This window comes from Hirundo rustica, chromosome 13, assembly GCF_015227805.2.
Source record: "Hirundo rustica isolate bHirRus1 chromosome 13, bHirRus1.pri.v3, whole genome shotgun sequence".
Taxonomy (NCBI): Eukaryota; Metazoa; Chordata; class Aves; order Passeriformes; family Hirundinidae; genus Hirundo; species Hirundo rustica.
This window is the reverse complement of record NC_053462.1, coordinates 12688193-12715240: the sequence shown is the minus strand read 5'-3', so window position 1 is coordinate 12715240 and position 27048 is coordinate 12688193. Positions and strand designations below refer to the sequence as shown.

The following is a 27048-nucleotide window of genomic DNA, read 5'->3' as shown; positions in this document are numbered from 1 at the left end:
CCGCAGCCCATCCTGTGGGCACAGCCCCCTCCCACTGACCCTGTGCTGCCTGCCAGACCCTTTGACCTCCTCTGCTGCACTGCCCGTCCCTGCAGGGAAACGGTGAAGTCAACCATGATCTGCAGCAGAGGTTTGTAATGCATTGTCTGTGCAGGCATCACCCCTCTCCAGAGAGACACCCAAACACAGGTACAGCTCCCAGAGTTCTCCCTGAGGTTAGCACTTACCTGAAATTTCGTTCCCATGCACAGCAGAAAATGGGATATCTCCGTTTGATCCTGTTCAGCCCTACCGCTGCAAATCGAAACCTCCTCACTCCTCTGCCAATGTGTTCCATCCCTGTTCTCCCCTATTTTCTGTCAGTAGAGCTGTCTCTTTTCACTAAAGATATGGTTTTGTGGTGTGTCAGATTCAAATGAATGAGTGCATGAAGGTCAGGTTTTTCAGAAGTGAAAGGTTAATGCTGAACTGTACAGGATGGGGTTTATTTTTGACCTTTTCTTGTGCCAGTGAGGATATGTAATGGAGTTTTCTACAAGCCAAATAGGCATATACCTGGAATGTTACCTGTCAACTGAAGTCATCTGGAGTCTTTCTAGATCACAGGAGTGAAACAGCCAACATTTGGACCTGAAAGGAAACACCAGTGATTCAGCAGGTGTGGTCCTTCCTTCTGAGTCAGGGCTGAAACGCGATGCCAACCTGTGCTGGGTTGCTAGAGGACCTGGTTTTTATTTGAAATATTGACACCAACTTGAGTCTTTGTGGTGATTTAACATGGCATGATATTATTCCAGATGGTAATCCAGTTAGGATTAAATCAGCTGGCCTCCCTATATTGCTTCTGTCACTCAATGCCAGCAGGATGACTCTTTCTTTTCCTGAAGCCTTCAGAAGAAGCAAGTCACTCTGACTAATTGAGGGATCCCAAGAAGATATTTTTAGGGTGGAATTAAGATGCCCAGAACTGTATCCTGTGGATTTCTTGTATTAGTTCTGGATCAATTTGCATTTGAGCATATGCTGGCTCTCAGTGCAGGAGCGTTGGACGGAAGAGTTGTAACATCTGAGTTTTCCACCACGCAGAGGGCAAATTTCCCCTTGAAGTATATTAAGGAATATAAAATTCTTCCAATAATTTGGCCTGAGAGCCAGTGCCTGGTTGATTTGGGATGCCCAATGTGGGACAGCTCCTGTTCTGAGACAAAGACTTAGTGGATGTGATGGTCCCTCTTGAGTAAATACGTAGCAGGTGTGTGAAGACCTGTTGTAAAATTGTCTTTCTGCTCCATAGGTAAGACTGAATCACAATATAGAGAGTGGGAAAGCAGTATTTTAAGTGATTTATTATAACACTTCAGACTCCTGTACGTAGCAGAGCATCTTATTTATTTGTCCCATGGACTGATTTCCCGAAGCAAGCAGCACTTTGAGGCAGAATCCTTCCCCAAGGACAGGTTTTCCCTGCTGGTGTGGGGGGTGTAGGAGGCTTTAGGGGCAGCTGAAAGCATCGCACTGCCCCACAGCAGCATCCACAGCACTCAGCTGCCTGTGAACATACACAAATCCTTTCTCTGTGTTGTTTCTTGCAGGTAAATTATGACCACTTTACTATTAGTGTTTGTGTGTTTGCAAGTCATCACTGCAGCCGACTCTGTGGAGCTCTCAGGTACGTGTCCAGGGCACGGCAAAGCAGGACTGAGCCATGTGCTGCACTCTGGTCCCATCCCCAAGGACGGGCAGCCCCCAGAAATAAATGTGCCCAAGATCTGTGCTGTGCACACACAAGGCTCCTCTGTTTGGACGGCTGCTGCGCCACAGCCTCTCACAGCTCTGGTGCTTGGGAAGCCAGGGAGATAGCTGCAGATTTATGGGGAAACTAAGAGAAAGTCAGCATTTCCCTTTGGAAACATTACAGGTGTGATCCCGTAGCGTGGGCAGTGGCTACGCTGCAGCAGAGCCCTTTGTTCCCTTCATTCCCATAGCCAGCACTGGGCCAAATCTCAAAAGCAGCCATTGCCATAACTTACCTTTCTAGACTACACCAAAAAGGTCATGTCTGAACATGTGGGTACAGGTTTGCACAGCAGATACAGGCACTGGATCATATGGAAACAGGGGATATTTTGTACTACTTGTGTTATTGATGTAACCATTGTTCTGTTTGGGAACTGGCAGACAGTAGTGATGGCCTGGAAGTCAAGATACCTGAGCAGTCTCCCCTGCGTGTTGCCCTGGGAAGCTCCCTGAACATCCCGTGTTACTTCAACATCCCAGAGGAGCAGGACCCCAGCGTCATGCTGACCCCACGGATCAAATGGAGCAAGCTCTCCAACGGGACCCAAGTCGTCCTGCTGGTGGCCACGGGTGGGAAGATCCGGCTGAACAGCGAGTACAGGGAGGTGATCTCCTTGCCCAACTACCCCGCCATCCCCACCGATGCCACGCTGGAGATCAAGGCTCTGAGATCCAACCACACCGGGATTTATCGCTGCGAAGTGATGTACGGGATTGAGGACAGACAAGACACAATAGAGGTCCTAGTGAAAGGTGGGATCCTGCCCTTGCTCTTTTCTCTGTGTCTTGCTGCTTGGCCTGGGCAGAAGGGAGGAAGAGGCACACAGGCAGAGCATGCAGTGTTCTCCTCATAGGAATAAGCCCTTTCTCTCAGGTCACAGATAATGTGATGAGTGGGTGAGCAGAAGCCACGGGCTAGGATTTATTTTAGCAGGCTAGGACCAGACTAAACAAATCAGTAAAATGACTCATGGCAGAATATGGCAAGAAAATTACTCTTCTGGCAGAAGGTGAGTTACAGAGACAGCAAGATGACATCCTTGGCAGGAGGTGATACTGGATTCACTGGGCTATTGCTCAAGCAGGTGAAGCTGGAACATGGCCCTTATCGGACCTTTAATTTTTTCCAAACGTTTTAGGAGATGGGATGCCCTCATCTGGAGAACTGGGCTGTTCTGGAAAAACTCCCGTTGCCATGTTGCAAAGCCTATCCTAATAATAAGTGGATAAAATAACGGAAGTTTTGTACAATCCTTCTCTATGTTTGTGGGGTTTGTTTTCTGTATAAGGCAGGGAGACAGCTTTCACTGCAGGGCTGTTCAGGACAAGGTTTAATTTTGCCTTTTTCTTGTGCCTTCCCTGGAAGGTAAGAGGCTGGTGATCGTGAGTGATGTCCATTGTTTTTTTCCAGGCATCGTATTCCACTACAGAGCAATCTCCACAAGGTATACCCTGAACTTTGAGAAGGCAAAGCAGGCCTGTATCCAGAACAGTGCTGTCATTGCTACCCCCGAGCAGCTGCAGGCTGCCTATGAGGATGGGTACGAGCAGTGTGATGCTGGCTGGCTGGCTGACCAGACTGTCAGGTGAGAAGTCACGCAGGGAAGGGAATGCCACAGCAGCACCGTCAGGGAAGGACTCTTGTAATGAAGCCACCCGCTGAAAAGGGTTGCTAAATCACAGCTGTTGTAACTGCTGGTGTGCAGAGAGGGGTGGTGGATTGCAATCCATTCTCTGCTAGGGGGAATCTCTAGTAGGAAAGCAGAGGGACCACTGTCCTCCTCGGCTGGTGGCGACAACTGAGCGGACAATGACTTCGCCCTGATCCTCCATCTTCCCTGAACTAAATCAATGCCGTGCCAAGATGCACAGATTTGGCTCAACCAGACTGAGCTGTGCATCCCTCGCTGGGGAGGCACCTTGTCCTGATGTCTTTGCTCAGTGTTTCAAGGACCATCAGAGTGAGGGCAGGACAGCAGATGGTCCTTTCCCTTCCCCATAACCTGGGAAAAAGCTATAAATCACCACACTGGGCAGGGCTCTGCAGCTCCCTCCCAGCCTTCTGTGGCTGCCAGAGTCCTGCTCCCCACTCCTTATCCACAATCTCTCCCTCAGGTACCCCATCCACTGGCCCCGGGAGCGCTGCTATGGTGACAAGGATGAATTTCCAGGAGTGAGGACCTACGGTGTCCGTGAGCCAGATGAAACCTATGATGTTTACTGCTATGCAGAGCAAATGCAAGGTGATTTGGGGTTTTTATTGTCATTAGATGCAGAAGCAGCCAAAGACTTGATCACATCTACATTAGACAACAGCAAATAGAGAAAAGACAGGTTAAAGCTGGAAAAGCACATACCCTGGCCAGCCCAGATGTTCTCTACAGTCTTTTTATTATACCTTGGACAATTTTAATGTCAAATGACTAATACAGTACAGAGGGTGGAGTGTGTCTAACTTCCACCAGAGTCCACGCCGTCCTGCCTGGTCAGCCATTTGAGTGTGTGACATTCAGATGTGTCAATCATTCATGCTTATGACAGGGATCCATTGGAATATTCAGCACAACAGAACTGCAATTATCCTTCATCTCCCCCTTGCCCTGTGGCTCCGGCTGGTGTGGCGTGTTTTGCTCAAACCTGCATTTGGTCCCTAAGACTCGCTTTCTCCTGGTCTTTAAAAAGTCATCGACCCGGGCTTGCATTTCAGCTCTAATACACAGAAGTCTTCATTTTATCCAAACTCTTAGGAGTGGGAAGGAGACGGAAAGGGAACTGGGATCAAAATCCACAGGTAATCCCAGTGCTAACAGACAGTGTGATTGCAGGCAAAGTCTTCTATGCCACTGCCCCGGAGAAATTCACCTTCCAAGAAGCTTTCGACAAATGCCGCAGTCTGGGAGCGCGCTTGGCCACCACGGGAGAGCTGTACCTGGCCTGGAAGGACGGCATGGACGTGTGCAGCGCGGGCTGGCTGGCCGACCGCAGCGTCCGCTACCCCATCTCCAGAGCGCGGCCCAACTGCGGGGGCAACCTGGTGGGCGTGAGGACGGTGTACCTGTACATCAACCAGACGGGCTACCCGCACCCCGACTCCCGCTACGACGCCATCTGCTACAGCGGTGAGTGCCGGGGCCGCGGCGCGCCGGGCAGTGCCTCTGCACGCCGGCAAAGAGGAGCTCCCTGGCCAGACACAACCTCTGGCTTCCTTGTTGTTGGGTTTTTAAATAGAAAAGAGAGGCGAGAAGGCAGGTTTGGCGAAGGACTAAGTCCTCTGCTGGTGTTGGGGTAGAAAGCAGATCCAGAAAGGCTGCTCGGCCCGTACATGGGGGGCTCTGCGGAGGTGGGTGTAACACAGTCCGTGTCTCTCCAGTCCTCCCGTACCCTCCTGCTTTTAAAGCTCTCCTGGAGACACGAAGCAGAGCTCAGGTGCTTCATGTACAAGACTTTGAATGCTGGAGAAGGAAGTGAAGGAGAAATTGAACAGGTTTGACCCTGAAGATGTGTGCAGTGATGAGATGTGATGTGGTACAGATGCGTGACTGAGTTTCCATGCTGGGATAAATCTGAGACTGACACAGTATCTGGAAATAGTGGATTAAAATTGCACCCAGCAAGTGAAGAGCTTCCCAGCTGCTCCCCTTTTCTTCTAAAGGGAAACTGCACACTTCTCTCTGCAGAAAGAAGAGGGGAAAACACAGTGATATATGGTCTATCCAGGGCAACCAGAGGCCAACATTCAAATAGGATAGCCATGGTTAAAAAATAAAAAAAAATTAAGTATGTGCTGTAACCCTTCTGATCAGACCTATTGTGCCCAGATACATCTCCCAGACCTGTGGAAGTACCCAGTGACGTGGCCAAGCTAAAGACTGCTCCAGCAAGCCACAGCCTTCTTGTTTATATCAGGGTTTGCCTCTGAAACTGCTGCATATGTTCAGTCTTTGTCTGATCATCTTTACAGAAATCTCTGAATCCCTTGAGATCCGAAAGATATTGGCTAAAATGAACTAGTAGTAAAATGAAATTGGAAATAGAGCAGGGAAAGTATTATTAGAGGAAAACCCAGGCATTGCCTCATACTTTTTTCCTCCCCAGCCAAGACCTGCCTTGCTGCACATCCAAAATGTGGTCCATCCCTCCCTTACCTGCCCTCACAGTCCTGTTTCATGCTGCTCTGCAAACCACTGTCCTCATCAGCTGAGTTGCTCAGTGACATGTTAAGCACATTCTCCTAGACCCACGGGATGTGACTTGAGCAAGAAAGTGATTTGGAAGGGGAAAGGTGGGAGCTTTATGTTTGGTACAGCAAGTGACCTTGTCTGTCCTGGCAATGGGTTAGGATATTCATACGGGCTGAGCTCTCAAGTCATCGTCTGGGCAGAGCAGAAGGAGATCGTGATCCCTGCTGAGGTTTCACGCACCGAGTGTGAGGATCCAGGTGTCTTTCTCAGGGCTCAGACAGGTCTGCCATGGAGGTTATCCGAGCTCCCCGACTTCCCTCTGTCCACCTTAACTTCCCTGCAGCAGGCACTAGAGGTCAGTACAGACCTGGGTATGGGCAAGGTGTTCCCGGGAAGGAGAACTGGAAGGGGCGCGGGCAGCGTCCCCGCTGATTAACCAGATTTGGAGCATCAGGCTGCTCAGTGCCTCGTGGCCGAGCCCTCCGTGCTGAGGCGTTGTGCAGAGCCACAGCGGAGGAAGGAAAACCATTTCTTTCACCAATCTGTCACGATTTCCCTATTCCTCTCAGAGCCAGAGATACCCAGCTGCTTCCTGGAGGCAGCCCCAGCGCAGTTCACCTCATCAGACTGACATTGTCCTCTCTGACTGCTGCTTTGTGTCCTGATGCAGGGGACGACATTGAGAGCCTGGTCCCAGGGCAGTTCATCGACGAGATAGGGAGCGAGCTGGGCAGCGCTTTCACTGTGCAGACCGTCACCCAGACTGAGGTGGAGCTGCCTCTGTCGCGCAACGCCACGGAGGAGGAGGCCCGCGGCAGCATCGCCACCCTGGAGCCCGTTGAGATCAGCCCCACCGCCACCAGGCTGGACGAGGGCTTCACTGCCCTGCCCGAGCTCTTCACCACCGCTGTCACCGTAGAGACAGCCACCACAGAGGAGGAAAATGTGACCAGGGAGGAAAATGTGACCAGGGAAGATGTCACAGCGGTGTGGACTGTTCCTGAACAGGCCACCACCATAGATTTAGGCACTGCCATCACCACCATAGCCTTAGACACTGCCAGTGCCACCGAAACAGCAGAGGTGATCTCAGTGGAAGAGGTCACGGAGGTGACTGCCACACCAGGACTGGAGTCTGCCCTGCCATTCACAGTGGAGGATCAGCTTGTGCGAGTGACAGCTGCCCCCGGTGCTGGTCACCTTCCCGAGCAGCCCATCTCCCCCACAGGTAAGTCACCAGGACTCCGAGAAGCCTGAAGGTCTGTTCATTCTAGAGGTTACCATTCAGCTGATAACAGCCTGAGTTTCTGCCATCACAGAGGGCATCCAGGTCCCTGGAGGTGCACAGACCTGTTCGGGGTCAGGGACAGGCTGAGCCCCTCCATCACAGTAGGGCAGGAGGGGAGAGGAGAAGGCTATGGGCCACCGCATCATGTGCTCACCAGGGCTCAGCTGGCCGATGCTTGGGCTGCAGTGGTCACGCTCTGCTCTCCCATATCCATCTGACTCCAGGGAAGGGGAAAGTCAAGGCAAGAAGACCTTATGGGAGGGCTAAAGAGATCCCCAGAACATCATCCTCAGGGGCAGCAGGGCTCCATGAATGAGGCATTTCCATCCAAAGGGGTTTGAGAGGGCCTGGTCCTTGCACTGGTTTTTGGAAGACTGTTTCTGGTCACGCATCTCAGTGCAGGGGGGTCCTGTACCTGCTGTCTCACCACAGCTTCTCTTCCCCCAGGCGTGGTGTTTCACTACCGTGCAGCCACCAGCAGATACGCCTTCTCCTTTGTCCAAGCCCAGAAGGCCTGCCTGGAGAACAGCGCTGTGATCGCCACCCCCCAGCAGCTCCAGGCTGCCTACGAGGCTGGCTTCGACCAGTGTGATGCTGGCTGGCTGCGGGACCAGACAGTCAGGTAAAGTTACACCGACCTGGGGAAGTCACCCTTCAAAATGTCTATTCAGTCATGAAATTGAGCTTTTACTCTGGTTTGTCCTGCTGCTCTCTTCATCAACATCGAAAGCTTTGCTGACCCAAAATTTTCTCTAGGCCATGATATTCTGTGGCCAACAGATGTGTTCTTGTCCGCTTCTTTTCCTCATTTCCTAACCTGTGTATACATCTTGCACCAGTGAGCCTCCCTGGTGTGTAGGAAGAGTAGCAGGAAAATTGTGTTTATTGTCTCGGGCTGCAAGAGGACTTTTCTCCGAGTCACACTGAGGGCTCCGAGCTCCTCAAACAGTGAAGAGTTCACGTCCCGCTCCCAAGCACACTGAGGTCCTTCAGTCCTGGCTACATGAGGCTGACCTTGGATTGCCTCCTCTCTTCCTTTTTTCGGTAGGTATCCCATTGTGAATCCCCGAAATAACTGCATAGGAGACAAAGAGAACGCTCCGGGTGTGCGGTCATACGGCATGCGCCCAGCCTCGGAGACCTACGACGTGTACTGCTACATCGACAGGCTCAAGGGTACATCCTCCCCCGCTCCCTGGGCGCTGCAGCGGAGCCAGAACGCGCTCCACACCTCCTCCTCCTCCTCTGTCTGTAGATGGCTGGGATGCAGGGATTCACGCGGTGTTTTCCCTCCCATCCCTCAGGCGATGTGTTCTTCGCCACCCAGCCGGAGCAGTTCACCTTCCCCGAAGCCCAGCAGTACTGCGAGAGGCAGAACGCCACGCTGGCCTCCGTGGGCCAGCTGCACGCCGCCTGGAAGCAGGGCCTGGACAGGTGCTACGCGGGCTGGCTGGCCGACGGCAGCCTGCGCTACCCCATCGTCAGCCCCCGGGCCGCCTGCGGCGGGGACGCGCCGGGCGTCAGGACCGTGTACCAGCACCGAAACCAGACGGGCTTCCCCGACCCGCTGTCCCGGCACCACGCCTTCTGCTTCAGAGGTACCCTCCCGGCCCTCGCAGGGCGCAGAAACCTGGCTCCTCGGGAAAAGGGATTTCAAAAGGGAGGCTGGGCATGTGGAGGTGCCGGTGTGAGTGAGGAACCTCACCAGCGTCTTATATTGTGAATTTTTTGGAAACCCTCTCCCAATCTTCTGTTCCAGCTCTGCCTCCTGTGGAGGAGGAGGGGGTCACCCCGTTCTTTGAAGATGTGCTGGCAATGCAAGTGATCCCTGGAGTGGAGGGGGTGCCCTCTGGGGAGGAGGTGACCGTGGAGACGGAGTCTGCCACTCAACCTGAGAATCAGACAGCCTGGGGTACAGAGGTCTTCCCAACCGATGTCTCACTGCTCTCAGGTGGGTTCAGAGCTTCCTCGTAGCCTGTATCATGCTGGGCTGGTGGTGTAGGGTTGAGACCCTCACAAACGATAAAAAATTTTCCCAACTCCTTCTCTTTGTCTGCTCTTTCTTTTCCAGTGAGTCCATCAGCTTTTCCTCCAGCTACCATAGTACCAGAGGAAACAAGTACCAATGCTTCCATCAGCGAAGTGTCAGGGGAGGAGATTGAATCTGGAGAGCATCAAGTCAGTGGTGAACCTTCGACATCCGGGTGGGCACCTGGAGTTCCAGATACAAGCGGAGAACCAGCTTCTGGAGTTTTTGAACTCAGTGGAGACCACTCAGGGATTGGAGAGAGTGGATTACCGTCAGTAGACCTGCACGCCAGTGGCTTCCCGCCTGGAGAAAGCGAGCTGCCCTCAGGAGAGCTGAGTGGTGTGTCTTCTGGCGTTGTTGATATCAGTGGCCTGCCTTCTGCAGAGGAGGAGATATCGGTGTCTGTTTCAAGGATACCAGAGATTAGTGGGATGCCATCTGAAGTGGAAAGCAGCGGGCTGCCTTTTGGAGTGAGCGGAGAAATCTCTGGCACTGAGCTAGTCAGTGGTCTGCCATCCGGAGAGGAAAGCGGACTCGCCTCTGGTTTTCCCACCGTCTCTCTGGTGAATACCACGTTAGTGGAGGTGGTAACAACAGTGACAGAACGGCGAGAGGAGGGAAAAGGGTCCATCGGAGTCAGCGGTGAAGGAGATCTGTCAGGGCTCCCATCCTCTGAGTGGGACAGCAGTGGTGGAATCCAAGGCTTACCCTCAGGAGCTGAGCACAGCGGGGAGCCCTCTGGGGCACCCTCGGGAGGGTCTGAACTGAGTGGGTTCCCCTCAGGACTGGATGCCAGCGGAGAAACCTCTGGAACACATGAGATCAGTGGCCTGGTGGACTTAAGTGGCCTTACTTCTGGTATTGATGGAAGCAGTGGGGCCTCTGGCATTACCTTTGTAGATGCCACTTTGGAGGAAGTGACAGCAACCCCGCCAATGACAGGAGCAGAAGCAAAAGAGACTTTGGAAACCAGTGGATTGCCTTCAGGAGATGAAGATGGATCAGGCATGGTATCTGGGAGTCTAGACATCAGTGGTGAGTCTTCCAGGCACGTAGACTTTGGTGGGAGTGTTTCTGGAGTGCTGGAGATGAGCGGATACCCGAGTGGAGTGACGGACAGCAGCGGAGACATCTCTGGAGTTGATGTCACCAGTGGTCTGCTGTCTGGAGAGGAAAGTGGACTCTCCTCTGGCTTTCCCACGGTGTCTCTTGTGGATACTACTTTGGTGGAAGTGGTAACACAGACCTCAGTGGCACAAGAAGTGGGAGAAGGACCATCTGGGATAATAGAAATCAGTGGATTTACTTCTGGGGACAGAGGACAATCTGGGGAAGGATCTGGAGCTCTGGAGACTAGTGGGTTTCCTTCAGGGGCAGGAGACTTGAGTGAAGAGCCATCTGGAATTCCATACATCAGTGGAGACTTTTCTGGAGCCACAGATCTAAGTGGACAGTCTTCAGCAGTGACTGATATCAGTGGGGAGGCCTCAGGGCTGCCAGGAGTCACTTTAGTCACTTCTGATTTAGTAGAAATGGTGACAAGACCAACAGTATCACAGGAACTAGGTGGGGAAACTGTCACGTTTCCCTACAGTTTGGGGCCAAGTGGTGAAGCCTCTGCATCTGGTGAACTAAGTGGGGAAACATCTGCACTGCCAGAAGGTTCTCTAGAAACATCAACAGCTTATGAAATCAGTGGTGAAACGTCTGCATTTCCTGAAAGTGGCATAGAAACATCCACGATTCATGAAATCAGTGGGGAGACATCTGCATTTCCCGAATTTAACACAGAAACATCAGCAATCCAAGAAATCAGTGGGGAAACGTCTGCATTTCCTGAAATTTTCACAGAAACATCCACGAGTCAGGAAGCCAGGGGTGAAACATCTGGGTATCCTGAGATTATCATAGAAGCATCCACAGGTCAAGAAATAAGTGGTGAAACCTCTGCATTTCCTGAAAGTAGCACAGAAACGTCCACAATACAAGAAATCAGTGGGGAAACATCTGCATTTCCTGAAATTAGAATAGAAACATCCACAAGTCAAGAAATCAGTGGGGAAACATCTGCATTTCCTGAAATTAGAATAGAAACATCCACAAGTCAAGACATCAGTGGGGAAACGTCTGCGTTTCCTGAAATTAGAATAGAAACATCCACAAGTCAAGACATCAGTGGGGAAACGTCTGCATTTCCTGAAATTAGAATAGAAACATTCACAAGCCAGGAGGCCAGGGGTGAAATATCTGGCTATCCTGAAATTAGCATAGAAACTTCGACGGTCCATGAAACCAGTGGAGAAACATCTGCCTTTCCTGAAATCAGCATAGAAACTTCAACAGTGCATGAAATTAGTGGAGAAAGTTCTGCATTTCCTGAAATTAGAATAGAAACATACACAAATCAAGAAGCCAGGGGTGAAACATCTGCCTACCCAGAAATTAGCATAGAAACTTCAACGGTCCATGAAACCAGTGGGGAAACGTCTGCGTTTCCTGAAATCAGCATAGAAACTTCGACAGTCCATGAAACCAGTGGTGAAATATCTCTGTTTCCTGAAATTAGAATAGAAACATCCACAGGTGAAGAAGCTCGAGGTGAAACATCTGCATTTCCTGAAATTAGCATAGAAACTTCTACAGTCCATGATATCAGTGGGGAGACATCTGCATTCCCTGAGATTAGCATAGAAACACCAACAAGTCAAGAAGCCAGGAGCGAAACATCTGCCTATCCTGAAATTTTCATAGAAACATCCACAATTCAAGAATTCAGTGGGGAAACTTCTGCATTTCCAGAAATTAGAATAGGAACACCCACAAGTCAAGAAGCCCGAGGTGAGACATTTCCAGAGATCAGCATAGAAGCGTCCACAGTCCGTGAAACCAGTGGGGAAGTATCTGCATTGCCTGCTGCTAACATCGAAACAGCTGCCACATCTTCGGCCAGCGGGGAGCCCTTTGCTACTCCTGAGGAGAAGGAGATTCCTGACACAACATCTGGAGCTGTGACACACTCTGTCGCAGGCATTTCAGGGGAAACCTCTGTCCCAGACGTTGTAATTAGTACCAGGACTCCAGATGTTGAACCAACACAGGGACTCAGGAACCCTGAAGAGGCTCAGCTTGAAATGGAGCCTTCCCTTCCTGTGGTGTCAGAACAAGAGACAGAGACAGCTGTTGCTCCAGACAATCCCCATCTGCAGGCCACCACCACTGCTGCCCTGCCCCAAGTCTCACAAGAAGCAATTGACGCATTAGGACCCACTACAGAAGGTAATGTGTCTCATATGGAAGGGAAAGCTTTGTGGAAGGGAAGGAGGGGGCATAGCTGTCACTTTTTTTGTTTTTTATACAGCAGAGAACATTAACACGGAAGCAGACTCAAGCAGAACATTGTTCTGATGGAAAGCCATAAACATGGGGTTTTCCACATGTCATGATCACAGAATCACAGAATTGTTTCAGTTGGAAAAGACCTTTATGATCATTAAGTCCAAACATTAACCCAGCACTGCCGAAGTCCACCACTAACCCATGTCCCGTGGTGCCACCTCTACATGTCTTTTAAATCCCTCCAGGGATGGTGATTCAACTTTTCCCTGGGCAGCCTGTTCCAATGTTCCACAGAGTGGCTCCACCTGCCAGAGTTTTCCACCCTGCATGCAGATGAGAAGTTGGAGAAGCTGGGCTGCTAGTCTCAGTCCCGTTTCTCTTTCTGTGGTGGGCTGACTTGCTGCCTACAGCCCCAAGCATTGCTCAGCATGTGGCCACCCTCTGGTCTGTATCTTATGGTGCTCTCTGCAGCTACAATGGGATAAACGTGTGAGATAATGCTCAGAGCATCACTAGCTTTTGTCAGCTCTGTTGATAAATGCCCTTCCCTCCACCCTGCCTTTTTAGTGTTTTAGTGCTCTGTCTTTGGTTGGGCCCCCTTGTTGCCGAGTACAGACACAGTATTTAACCCCGATTAACCATTTATGGTGAAAACACTCTCCTGGCATTCTGACGAGCACTTCCTGAGAAGAGTTCACATGCTGTGAAAGCATTTGTGCACTGCAGTGAGAAAAAAAAAAAAAAAAAAAAAAAGAGATGCAAGACATTATGCCTCTTGGCCAAGGGAGATGCCCGGTCCTGGTATTAAAGGATGTCCAGCAGCATCCCTGGACACAGCTTGGTTTCCCTTTGCTGCCATCAGAAGCTGGCACCTGGGGACTAGCCTCCTTGGAAAGCCATCAGTGCTTGTGCTGTTGTATGAATGTCCTGAAGTCTCAGTTCTCAAAGGGCCCCATGCTCATGTAGGGCCACATGTTGATAAGTATGGTACAAAATGTATGTGCAAAGAGGTTTGCTCACTTCCTTCTGGCAAAAGTGCCATCAATTCCACCCCTTCCCACATTACCTCCTCAACTGCTTCTTTTGGTCAATTTACACCACTCAGCGCAGATAGATCTGGACTCGGTAAGGGTCTGTAAGTGTAGGGCTTTGTGGAGCTCAGCCTGGTTTCTAACGTCATTTCCATCCCCAAAGTGTTTCCAGTGAGTCACCGCGTTTCCCTCTGCTCTCTCCCCCTGAGAGCACAGGTAATCACAAACCTTTGTTCAGCCCTGCTCACAGCACAGCAGTGGTGGGGGAACATCAGCAGGGTCATTCCCACAGCGCTGCTCCAGCCTGGCACAGCACCCAGGGCTCGCGGCAGTTGTGGACACAAAAACCCTTCCTGCAAAAGTAGGCTCTGCTTTTGGGCCATGCCCACTGCCACGTCCAAGCCCAGAGACAAAAATAAGCCAGCAGAAAAAGCAGCATTGAGAGGGAGGAAGGAAGCCAGTGAGGCTCACTTAAAAAAAAAAAAAAAAAAAATTAAAAAAATATTGGCCCCAAAATACGGATTTTATTCCATTGCTTTTTCTTTTTAAAAATTAACCACAAGGCGATTGCCAGATTCCTCAGACCATTTGTTAGCCAACATTTTTGTGAAGTATTTTGAAAGAAAACCATGTGTACAGCAGCTCATGTGTGAAGAATCTTGAAAAATGTTCTGATACTGGAATATGTGTATTTGCAAGTCACAGAGAGGACAATGTAGCAGCTGGGGTTTCTTAGCAGGAGACAGCAAGAGGTAAGCAACCACTGCATGAAGTTTAATTGTACACTTTATAAATTACAAATGGGCTGGAACACATGTGTGTGGCTGGTATTCCCACCAGGGAAGATATTTTAGTGTAAAACTTCTCTTTTTATCGGTAAACTTTACTACAACGTCCCTACAGAGCTAAATGCAGTCCTGGTCAGGGAATGAAGGAAGTTATCCAGGTGGCAGAAAAGTTTGTTGACCATGAACTCAAAAGACCCCCTAAAACAAGACAAACATCTTCTAGAGAATTACAGCAAAGAGATGACAAAAGAAGAATATATATATATATGTGTGTGTGTGTGTGTGTGTGTGTGTGTGTGTATATATATATATATATTTACAAGAAAGAAAGAAAAGGAATCCTAGTTTTCCTTTTTTGGGCTGTCACTCTTTACAGAGCTCTGGGGATTGTGAACATGGAAAGTATACAAGGAAGAACTGTAGGCTGGATCCCAAAATGCTATTTCCCATGTTGCGGCTGCCTTTTCATTTGAAGCTTCCCAGTCTTGAAATTTAGCTCTTGCAATAAAAATCAGCTCCCATATGCATGCCTTGTGCTGTGCTCAGGGTTTGTAGGGTGCAGTGGGTGCCCAAGAAATGTGATGGATTTTGACTGACATTGAAGAACGGGTCAAGCTGGTTCAGCTTTACAGGAGCTTAGAGTGAGGAACGGGAAGAAATGTGGATTTTGCCCTCTGGCCCTGTTGTTGGAGAGTTTCTGTTAGATCCAGCAGTCTATTTAGTGGGATGATTTAAGAAGAATGATATTATTCTGCTCTGCTGGAGCCTAAAAGTATCTCTAAAAGCCAGAGCCAGAGGACCAAAGATTAACACTTGAAGTGCCAGTATGTTTTAATTTTTAACCAAACTGAAGGCTGGTCATGTACATGGCTTTAGTCGGCATTTGATTTCTTCATGGGGACAGGAACTCCACAAGCTGAAAGAATTGTCCATAGGCTTGGCTTCCTCACCCAGGCTTTTGCCAACTCAGCGGGTCTTTTTGCTTCTGGTAGCATTTGAAGACAAATAATTATTAGCTGAAAATACATGCTGGCACTTCAGTGAAAGGCTGCGGTTTGGAGCTCTCAGACCAGTCAGTGACTTAAAAACTTCACTCCAATTGCGGGGGGAAAGAGAAATGTGCTGAAATGGCATCTTTTCATGTTAAATTTTGCTTGTCTCTGGTGAAACAAGTCCATGAAGTCTGTTGCATATGGCCCCACAGAGCAGAAGGTCAGAATACAAATGAGGAAAGAAAGGTCTTTCCTCATACTCCACAATCTTGAAGTCCAAATTTTGTTGGTCCAGAGGAAATCATCCAGAAGAGAAGTCAAGAAAACATTCACCTGAATCCAGAATGTTTTACCCAATGTGGAATGCAAATTATGCTCTCAGGAAGGAGATGGAGGTCCCAATCCTGGCTGAGAGGCACAGACCCTTTGTGGTTGAGAGATGGTTTGATGTCTCCTGGACACGCTGTCTGCTCTGCATCAGAAGTTAATTTGCTTAAACAAAACCTTCCTCTGCAGAGGTAACCTACAGCCTTGCACTAGTGTTATTTACACATCCATTTACTTTTACACATAATAACTTGGAGACAAAGATATCCAAATTTCCTGAGCTCTTCTTCCATGAGAGCGTTGGACAAATTGAAGGTTCCAGTACATCAACAGGTCCTCCTGGAAACTTGATGGTCTCTACTAAAATAGAGTTTTTTAAGGCTGCAGCAATGCCTGTCCCTTCTGCTGCATGGAGACTTTGGTTCAATTATTGTAATTAATTATTTTAATGACTTAATTGCTCATTGTAAGTCAGTAGCTGGCTATGTGATGTTCAAGACTAGCATTTAACTTAAAATGTGAGAGAACTGGTTTCCCCAACTCCTCCTATTCTTTTCTTCTCGGAGTCACCCTTCAATTGCTCCAATGTTTTTCTTAGATGTTTGAGCTATCAGATCAGTAGTTTGAACTTCCCAGCAGATTCTGAAAAGCAAATTTAATTTGTACCTGGATTTTTTTTCCCCCCATTATCTAGGAGATAATTATCTAGTTGGTCTCTGATTCCCATTTGGATAATTGCACTTTCAAGGAGGCCTATAAAGAAAGGGTGAGGGGCACAACAGGCACTGTTGGCATCCTGAAAATGCCCTGCCCTTCTCTCTGACCTCTTCTGCCCTGTAGAACGAAAACAGGAGGATATAGAAATATCATAGAATATGTTATTAAACCTGTTACTCACAGCTTCAGGAAAACTACAGTTTGTTCAGGGTTTGAGTGATAGCATCCTCTGTTCACCAGCTGCTGCCCCTTAGTAGATGTTTTAAGCACAAAGCTGACCTTGTTCAATGGATGTTCTTGCTCATCTTCCATATAGGCAGCCATGAAAAGAAATGCACAGACCGCACTGTTTTAGGAAATGGTAGCATTGTTTCTGGTATTGTTGTCTCAGCTTGAGATGAAGAATTTTAAAAGCATTTCCTTCTCACCACTGACACTGCATGCTCACTTTTTCATGTCATTTGCCTTCTGAGCAAAACCAGGGCCAATTTGTTTTTCTTTCATTTCTTCCAGGTTTCTCTTTCTAATTTCCATGATCTAGTACAAAACATTTTTTCAAAGGCATTGGGAGAATCATAGAATCATAAAATGGTTAGGGTTGGAAAGGACCTTAAAGATGATCTAGCTCAAACCTCCCCCTACCATGGGCAGCGATGACAAGAATATTTCACTTGTTTTTAGCTGCACCAAAAGAAAATTATTCTGACTAAATATAGTGCATATCTGGCAGTGGAGGAGAAGTCTTAGGAAGAAAATGGTGGAACAAATTCAAACTTTGTGTTTCAGCTGTGTAACTCCCCTTGCTTTCTCCAGCCAACTGTTTACATCTTCCAGATGCAAGACCTGGTTTACATCGGCCATTTTGTTTTAATTGGTTTATTTAAAAAAAAAAAAAAAATCTAAAAGTTAAACCCTGGGTCCCGTTAGTAGCAAAAATCAGAAACTGTCGTGAAAGTAGAACTGTGGAATTTTTGAAACTTCAGGGCAATATTAAGTGCAGTATGAATCCTCTTTAGAAGAATTGCAAATTCTGCGTTATCCTCAAGAAGTGAGTTAATAACATGTTCTAACTGGGTTTCCTATTCTTGGCACCCCGAGGCGTTTTCTCCCCGTCTTTGTTTTACAGCTGCAGCTCCTGAAGGCGAGGGCTGCCTCCCTTCTGCATTCCTCCACTATCGCTGTCCTTTGTTAGCTCGGGGTAATAATAGCAGCGGTCTTGTCTCCTTGTCAGCTGATAAGCGCTTGAGCCGCATCGCAAAGCAGAGCTGACTTTTTGGATGACTGCTCAGCCAAGCAAATAAATAGCTCGTGTCTAAACCCTCGAGTGTCAAGGTACCTGGCAGCCAGCGCGGCGGAGGTGGGGGCTCGCTCCGTGCTGAGCGGGGCTGGCACACCCAGCGTGTTGCAGCCGGCTGAAGAGGTGTGCGGTGATTTGCTAACCCCATCCAGCTCTAAACAATGTGGAACCAGACACTTTTATAGTATATAAAAGACTATGAAAGAAAGGGGGAAAAAAAAGAAAAAAAAAACAAAAACAAAAAAAAACCCTAAGTGTTGTGTGATAGATGAGGTTTGGTGTTTTTTTTTTTTAATGGAGTTCTCACCTCCCGTAAATTGTGTTTGTGGCTTAGATGCCTTGTCCTAAAAACACTCACAAACCAATTTGCCAGGATTTCCAGAGGCAACTGCATTGTTAATCTTACCATTCAGACATTTCTTGAACACCTCTGAGATCCAGATTTTCTGGGAGGACCAGAATCAGCAATGCTTTCTCTGAACTCACGGATATATTTGAGTTTTCCAGTGTCAGCTTGGTTAAGTGATTCTGCATCTAGGTGGAGAGAGAGTCACTGCCGCAGCAGCCCAACAGGCTGAAGGGGAGTTTGGTGTTTATGATCATTACGTGTTTAAAACATCTTCTCTCCAGACATTTGAAGCACAATCTTGAGGGGGAAAAAACCTGTCTTTATCCCACTTATATTTGTTGTTTGTTTCTCCATTACCTACAAGCACACAACCTTTCTCTACGTGTTATATATAAAAATATATATGTATATGTATGGAGAGATATGTAACATATATATTATAATCAGAGATTTGTTTTTACTGCATATATAATATGTGAAACCATATTATATGCAATATCTGTAAAAGAAAACTCTGTTCCAGACTTATTTCCCAGCTGGAAATTTGTGGCAATGACTTTGCACATGTGTGCCTGCTCTCCTCTCCTCCAAGACTGGGGATGGCAGCACACAGCGGGTCTCCCGCATCCCAGAAGAGATCTTGGACACGCCAAGTTCCATTCCACATGGCCAAAGACAGCTGAAGGCTCATTATCCCCCGCTAAACACCCAGCTTTAGCTCGTGTGAGTGCTTCGCTCCCACCTCTGCAGTGTTCCTTACACTTCATGGAGCCTGACGAATGAAGGAAAGCCTTTCCTTATGTGTTCAGCTGGAGCCCACCCAAATCAACGTGAACTTCTGCTGCCACTGCTGTTGGGAAGCCCAAAGAGCCTCCTGAGTTGCAATCACGCCTCAGGATACCTTGTTTTTCTTTATGCGCTCTGTCTTCTAGGAACTCCAAGTGTGACTAATAAGCAATACTCAGCCAAGTTCAGCTCCTCTATTCTTCCTCTAGGCTTGTGACTCCCATTTTGTTCTGGGAAGTCTCAAAGTATTTACTAGTATCATGGAAACAGGGATTATCTTCATTTTTCAGTGAACAAAGAAATCCAAAAAGCTTTTGTGAGATTTAGAAGGGAAATCCAGAGTGAAAAAAATTCCTTCCCTCAGAGAAGAACTGCAAAATTGGAGTAAGAGGCTCATCAGCCATTTGAGGAATGATTTCACTGCTCACAGTGGTACAGCCTAGAGTAAAGATGACAATCTCCTTGTTCAAAAGCACACATGGATTTACCATCCAAGGTCAACAAGGATTTTTTCCATCACTTAGGCATGTTACAGAACATGTCAGCTTTCAGATGACGTATTAGACCTTAGCCACTGAGTCAGTAGACAGCCACAGTGGGTATAACGCCCATCTGTTCTCTTGTGCCTGGGGACACTGAGCAGCTGGGCCTCAGCTCCAGGAAAACAATATCCAACCAAATACACCCCAGTCAGAAGATGAACACAGATCCTGGGGAGTCTCTGCTCTGCTGTTTCCACAGCCAGCATGTTTATAGTCTTTGAATGTTTCCTCACTAACCCTGTCGTCCACAAGAAGAGCATGGAGTGTTAGTCATCACTTCTAAAGCCTTACATTTCTCCTGAGTGTGAAAGAAACATTGTCTCGCATGAGGATCTAACCAGCCATCATCGAACCCAGCCCGCATGGATGTGTTCCCATTTTCTTACTTAGTCTTCCTCCTTGTTTCTGAGCTGAATGCATCTGAAATCTTTCCATTCTGAATGACCCTTCTTCTGATTCCGAAGCTCTCTCCACCAAGATGGAGTCCACAGCTGGAAAAGATGTACCAGCTTCTTCCATCTTCATCACAAACAGAAGAGCACACAGTGGGGACAGGTCTGGAGAAAATGTCACTGCACCCCAGTATCCCTCACTGAGGAATAAGCACGCCTAGCCAGGTCTCAAAGAGAAAAAGTTAAGGGGCTCTAAACCACCTTTGGACGCACTTTTTTCCTTCTCTGCACTTTCTTCATCTTCACTGAGAAGAGATTTCTTGACACAGAACTTCATCTAAATTATGGTTAGGAAGAAACTATTAGTGAGGACGTACAACCAGGAATGCTGATTAGGAGATAGAGATCTATTTGAGGATGTTTCCATCTCTTGTGGAAGAATTCCACATTCTTCCTCATAGACCTTTAGCTGGTGGAAACACAGGCACAAGTTTGCACCCTTGATGCATCAGGCAGAGGCAGCGGACAAGGAAGAATTACCGCAGCCAGAGCTGTGTGTTGGATACATCCTGCTGAACTTTGTTGATACCTTCAAAGTGGTGTTCAACCATCAGAAAACCAATGTCTTCCTTGTAGGGTGGGTTGGGCCTCCTGCCTTCATTCTCCCAGCAGCAGCAGTGGCACTATGTTATGAGATACAACCCTCCCAAGTCCCCCCAAAACAACCGACATTCCCTCCTAAACAAGCAAGGAAACAAGTTCTCCTGTTGGTGGAGTTGCCTCGCAGAGCCCTAATGGAAGCCCTTGATTTCTTGCAGACACCGACGCGTGCCACTCAAGCCCCTGTCTGAACGGAGCCACCTGCGTTGATGGCATCGACTCTTTCAAATGCTTTTGCCTTCCCAGCTACGGAGGGGACCTGTGTGAGATCGGTACGGCCTCCCTGGCTTCAGCTAATCCTACTAACTGCTGCACCACACTGTTCCCACACTACCTCCCCCAAAAAAGCTGGTCCCCAGTGCTCCCATCAGTGCTGCCCTCATCTCAGTAACCTAACATCTAACAGCAGCTTAAAACACACAAGGGAAAAGCTTTGAGACTTTTGCGTGTCTAATTTGACAAGTTTGTCCTTCACAGCACCATGTCCTCTAAGATTCCTAAGAGCTTCTGGTGTCTTCTTCAGCTTTCTCTTTGTTAAGTTTCTTTGGTGGAGCTCCACACAGATCATAACAATGTTGATCATAGAAGTTGCTGTCTCTTTGGGTCAAGGGTCTTTCTGTTCATCTGTAACAGTAGGGAACTTTCTGAGTACATCTTCACCCCAGGCAAACTTTTTCTGCTAGACTGGAATTTCGTGGAAGGATGCTTCAACTGAGCCATGAAAAATGATTGTGTTTCTCTCAGGGAAGATACAGCTGAGAGAAGTATCATTCACTCCAGGAATCTCCACTGATTTGGCACAGCGTGATATTTTTGTCATCTCCACAACGTGGCTTCCTGTGGCAAAATCAGCAGGGAATGTATCTTTGAGAAAACGGGAAGCAACCCCTATTTCCATCAAAATTAGGCATTCTGACCTGCACTAATACTTCTTTTTGTTTCTACAAGTAAAGAAAAAGAGGTTTTTTTCCTTAAAGCTGATGAAACTTTTATCAGCTTAGCTGAGGGGAAGATCTCCTGCCTTACTCAAACAAAAGAGAAATAAGGTTGCAGTATCTCCTTCACCTTGGCATGAGTAATGATAATATGTGTTGGATTTTCTCCTTCCCTTTCTCCACACCTCTTTCTGCTTCCAATATGAAAATACGGAGTAGACCATAAGGAGAAGGCTCAGGACCATTGGACCTTCTGGGCAGGAATTGTGCTGTCTTAACATCAATTTTCCAATGCAACCTCATCAGTTCTTGATTTACCCACCCATGATACCTGTTGTTGAATATCCTTGTAATGCAACCAGAGGCTTTCCACCCTGTGACTTCTTACAATCTTGTTTCATTCTAGCCAGACTTGATTTTCTCTTTTCTCTGAATTATGGGCTCTGATGCCTGGGAGATGCAAGAGGAAACCAGTGCCCCAAAACTCACGGGGCATGTAAATCTTCACAATCCCATGAGACAGACTGCTGTTGGTCTCCAAGAACAACAGAACAGTGCACACAGACAGGCCCTTTTGTCACCATGAAATTGTCCTTACCAGGGAACAAGATCTTCATCATTCTTTTCCAAGAAATTTGTCATCATATTCACCTGTAAGAAAAAAATATGTAGGAAAGCATGGCCTTTTTCCTAGAAAAGAATCAGGCATCTGAAAGGCTGAGATTAAACACATTTTGTTTTCTGTTTCCTTCAGTCACATGTAGCAGACAGATGTGTGGTGTTGCATTGCGTGGGAACAGCTGAAGGTCTTTTCTGGTGGTTTCTCCATTTGTCTCTACTTTCCCCCATCTGTGGTTTTATTTTTCTTAATAAGTGTGTTCAGTTCCTCACTATTTCTCAGATGGTAAAAGATCTTCTGAAAAGCTGAGAAATGTTTGTACTCCTTTAGCAGCCTCCAAGCTTTTTCATTGAGATTTAATTCTCTCTCTCCACTATGGTAAGTTTCTGTCTCCATTTCTTTTCACCCATCTTGGTCGGTTTGTTTCTCCTCCAGAGCTCCAGAATCACACCAAGCAGCGGAACCACCCAAACCTGGTGGTCCCCTCTCTTATTTTCAACACATATGCATTGATTCTGGACATCTGGGTTTGGGGTTTGGAGGGTTTTTTCCAAAGCAAGAAAACTCTGCAGGCCAGCAAATGTGGGAAGAGAGGTGTTCTTGTTTGGTCAGTTCCTCAAAAGCAGACTTCAGGAACATTACACAGGGATTGAATTTCTCAGGAATAAGTCTGTATCATTCAAGCTTTCCAGTAGCACTGGTTGTGTGCAGACACAGGGGCTTCCACGCAGGCTGCCCTCTCTGTATGTCTTGGATGTGTCCTGACAACTTTCCCAGGGAATTCCTACAGGCAACTGTGTCAGGGTGTACTTTTCAGTGAACGTGACCATGGGTTGTCCCATGCCATGGGAACGTGAGCTACTAAGAGGTGAGTTGAAAGCTTTCAGACACGTGCACCAACTCCTTCTCAACCCTCCTCTGTATATTTCAGACTTGGAAAACTGTGAGGAAGGCTGGACCAAGTTCCAGGGCCACTGCTATAGGCACTTTGAAGAGAGGGAGACTTGGATGGATGCAGAGACCAGATGCCGACAACATCAAGCCCATCTGAGCAGTATCATCACCCCAGAGGAACAAGAATTTGTGAACAGTGAGTATTGAGGACAGCCTAAGGCTGGGCATGGTTCCAACCACTGGACTCTGACTCTACAGGCAGATTTATCCAGAGTGGTGTAAAAACCACCATTTGCCCCACTGGTGTTCATAGGAATCCTAAAAAAGCCTCATCCTTGTAGGGGTGCACCCATGCTCAGGCTGAGTGGGGAGGGAGCTGGACAAACAAGATGTAAGGAAAAAGGGCATCAGGGAATATTGACTGGGAGGTAGCTGAATGACCCAGAGGCTCTAGGGACAGCTGAGATGGCAAAGAAATGCTTCCAGCAATGTGTAGAACAGCCATGACTCTTTACTCCCCTTCCTGCTCTTCCAGGTCATGCACAGGACTACCAGTGGATTGGACTCAGTGACAGAGCTGTGGAGAACGACTTCCGCTGGTCTGACGGGCACTCCCTGGTGAGCCTGGAGCCCACGGCACGAGCAGGCACCAGCTTTTGGGGGGCGGTGGGAAGGGCCCCACGGCTTACACATTGAGTGCTTGGGTTGGGCATTGAGTGGAGGCAATCCTAAACTTTGTAGGGCTCATGGTTTTTCCAAGCCTCTAGAAAAGCTGGTCAGGTCCTGGGCAGCATCACAACAGAAACAGCTGGTGTAGGGGCAGTGCTGGCAACACATGGGCTCTGCTGGAGAGAGGTGGGGTGAGGATGAAGGAGGGAGTAGGAGAGACCAGGGCCCAACCTTAGATGAAGGACTGTCCTCTCCCGGCAGCAATACGAGAACTGGCGGCCCAACCAACCCGATAACTTCTTCTCGGCGGGCGAGGACTGCGTTGTGATGATCTGGCACGAGAAAGGCGAATGGAACGACGTTCCCTGCAACTATCACCTCCCTTTCACCTGCAAGAAAGGAACAGGTCAGCACCCTCTGCCATATGGGCAAGGATGGGGGACTCCGTAGGTGGCCATGGGTCTGGAGCAGAGAGCCCAGTGCCCAGGAATGTGGGTTTTGCTACTGCAAAGCATGATCAAAGAGATAGAAGGAATTAGAAACAGAAGTTGGCTCGAGGAGAAGGTTTCACAAGGACTTGAAAATAAATAGGACAAGCCATTAAGGCTCAACATCCCCAGATGGAGTCATACCTTGGCTGCAGCATCACTCCCACACACCAGCTCTGTGCCCTCCCACAGACACAGGCAGCTGTTGTGACGCTCAGCTCTCACAGCCTCTCCAGGAGGCAGGAGTGGAGCACTGAGGTAGACCCCTGCTTAATTTCAAGTCACAGAATTTCCATATCCCCCCTAAGCTCAGTGGACAGAGGCAATCTCAAAGGGAGTGAAGGTTTTATTCATGGAGGAATGACGAGGCTGTGCATGCCCAGCCTGCCCTGGGTGTGAGCTGCCTGCTCAGCCAGGCAGGTGTTCACTCACTCACTCACTCACTCACTCACTCACTCACTCACTCACTCACCCTCCACGTCTCTGCCCATCTCCCCCAGTGGCCTGTGGGGACCCCCCTGCGGTGGAGAATGCCAGGACCTTTGGTCGGAAGAAGGAACGCTATGAAATAAACTCCATGGTGCGGTACCAGTGCGACCAAGGCTACATCCAGCGCCACGTGCCCACGATCCGGTGCCAGCCCAACGGGCAGTGGGAGGAGCCACGGATATCCTGCCTAAACCGTACGTCTGGTCTGGGTCCCTTCACTTTCAGCTTAGGGCTGAGGGCTCCTTGCAGCTGGAAGGAGCTGGGAATGAGGGGCATCATCTCAGGGTGCAGGATGTCTCTGAGCCAGGCAGAAGGGGACACCACGGTTCCCTTGACTTCTTGGAATTTTCCCCTGTGAGGGGCCATGGGAGCTGACATCTTCTGAGGCAGGTGTGGACAAAGCCTGGCTTGCAGGACTGCCCTGGAGACCCACCAAGGCAGAGTAGGGGCAACTCCAGAGTCAGGAAAGGGCAACAGGGAGCTTACCAATGGCCCAAGCCACTCAGAGAAGGAAAAAGAAATGGCTTCTGAAAGGGTGAGTTTTGGCACAACCTGCATCAACAGAGAGAATAGGATGGGAGAGCTATGGGACCCACAAGCCCTTCCCCGGTGTCCCCCTACCCTGGGAGCAGACAGGAGTCCTGCAGCAGATACAAGGCAAGGCACAGGGCTGGGTTCCTGACTCTCCTTCTGTCAGGCCTCCAGCTGATGGCTGTCAGCCTTCTTTCACTGGTGTCCCAGCCCACTCCCAGGCCTGTCTACACCCCTGTCTCATCCCTGACTGCCTGCAGCTTCCCAAGAATTTTGTTGGCCTCAGACAAATCACATCTGTCCAGTGGTCTCCTTGCCAGCTGGGCAATTCCAGATAAGGCAGATTAAGCAATGATCCCATAGCCAGGGAAAGCCGATAGGGGCTTAAGGGACAAACCTCTCCCCCAGGGAGGAGATGAAAAGAGGAGGGATGGAGGAGGTGTCCAAGGGCGGCTGCCTGGTGCAGACCAAGATGCTGATTCCTTTGGCTCTGCTGTGGGTCTGGAGAGATGCAGGCTGTTCCTGACATGGACTGCCAGCGATCAAGAGACCTGGTCTGCTCCCAACCAGCTTTTGCTGCTTCCACCAAAACCCTCCTGCAATTATCACACCAGAGCACGCCAGCTTCCAGGGGGACTGGCAGCAAAGATCAGGCAGCAGCCTTGCCGCTGCCAGCCAGACGGGGCTGTTCCCCCTCCTATGACCTGAGCACACCCCACTACTAAAGCATACTGGGGTTGGGGATTTAGGGATGCATAGAGCAGTGGGTGAGATGGGGAAGCGCTGCCCTCCTGCCTGGGCACAGGGAAGGGATGGGACAAGCAGCCGTGGAGATGATTCTCCTGCCCGGGCTCTCGGGCACCTTCTCCCCTGGGTGCAGCACAGCCCGGGCAGGGCGAGAGAAGGGCCGATTGTGCTGTGCGGGCGGGCTGGCGCCGGGGCACACACAGCCGGCCCCGGGCAGCGCTGCCTGCGGCTGCCCGTGTTTTTCCAGGCAGCCAGGGGCCCGGGCGGCCAGCGTGGGACAAGCGGCTTCTCTGTCCCGGCTCCTGCCAACAAGGTGCCTTTTCTTCTCCTCCGCAGCCTCCAGCTACCAGCGCAGGCTATACAAGAGGAGCCCCAGGAGCCGGTCGAAACCCAGCGGCAGCGCCGTGCACAGACCCATCCATTAGAGCGGGCCGAGAGAGCGAGGGGGAACGCGAGAAAGAGAGATTTTTAACGGAACAGTTATATTAACAGAGTCGATTTCTTCTTCTTGTTGTTGTTGCTTTTTTGTCATATAAGGAAAAAAAAATATATTAAAGACAAACCCACCTTTGTGTATATACATATAAAAACAAAAAAAAAAAATTGTTTTTCCAAGCACCAAAGCAAAACGAATTAGATCTCAGCATTTTTACTAACCGTCCGGTTCCAATTATCTTCGTGCCTTTGGGGACAGGGAGGGGGGTGGGTTTGCAAAGGGCAGGGGGTTAAGTTAAATAATAAAGATGATTATTTTTTTCCTGATTTTATCCACGAACAATGTAATTATTTCTGTTATTTAATCTCCAGGGTGAACAGCACCTTTTGGGGTTTTATTTTTTTTTTTTTTTTCCAGAATCCTTCTACTGCTGCAGCACGTCAGGACGGGTGGGGAGGGCCGGGGGGCTGCGGTGGAAGGAGCTGTGGGAGGAGGGAGGCGAGGGGATGCTGAGACCCGGGATCCGGGTGCTGGGGGCTGCAGCCCCTCTCTGCTTCCCCACTGCCCCCTCTGCAGCACAGCGCCCGTCCCGGGACAACGTGCTCTTTTCCAGGGGACCGTGCGGGGCACCAGCGTTCCCTGCACCTATTTATATTTTTGAACGTATCCTATTTTGAAAAGAATGATAAATAATAAAGAAAGCTAAATCGAAACGGGCACTTGGTCGG

The 27048-nt window shown here is 49.0% G+C and overlaps 1 protein-coding gene across 3 annotated transcripts; it reads left to right on the top strand.

Annotated features, from left to right (window-relative positions):
- Positions 1–1596: 1596 nt before the first annotated feature.
- On the top strand, positions 1597–26332 carry ACAN (aggrecan). 3 transcript variants are annotated; one of them, XM_040077333.1, is made up of 18 exons: positions 1597–1669; positions 2179–2550; positions 3209–3383; positions 3913–4040; positions 4623–4916; positions 6649–7206; positions 7714–7888; positions 8315–8442; positions 8571–8864; positions 9026–9217; positions 9338–11050; positions 11219–12571; positions 20671–20784; positions 22998–23156; positions 23496–23578; positions 23891–24035; positions 24618–24800; positions 26221–26332. In XM_040077333.1, exons 1-18 carry the CDS (start codon positions 1600–1602, stop codon positions 26307–26309), a joined length of 6225 nt encoding a protein of 2074 aa, XP_039933267.1. In that variant the 5' UTR covers positions 1597–1599; the 3' UTR covers positions 26310–26332. The 3 variants fall into 3 exon arrangements, with proteins under 3 accessions (XP_039933267.1, XP_039933266.1, XP_058278356.1); XM_040077332.1 differs by having other exon boundaries at positions 9338–11158; XM_058422373.1 differs by lacking the exon at positions 20671–20784 and having other exon boundaries at positions 9338–11158.
- Positions 26333–27048: the final 716 nt, after the last annotated feature.

Excerpts from the sequence above, each read along its gene's own strand:
- ACAN (XM_040077332.1), top strand. The coding sequence starts at position 1,600 with ATGACCACTTTACTATTAGTGTTTGTGTGTTTGCAAGTCATCACTGCA. Across the intron at positions 11,159-11,218 it reads TTTCACAGAAACATCCACGA|GTCAAGAAATAAGTGGTGAA; the intron begins GTCAGGAAGCCA and ends AAGCATCCACAG. Across the intron at positions 20,785-22,997 it reads AGGGGACCTGTGTGAGATCG|ACTTGGAAAACTGTGAGGAA; the intron begins GTACGGCCTCCC and ends TGTATATTTCAG.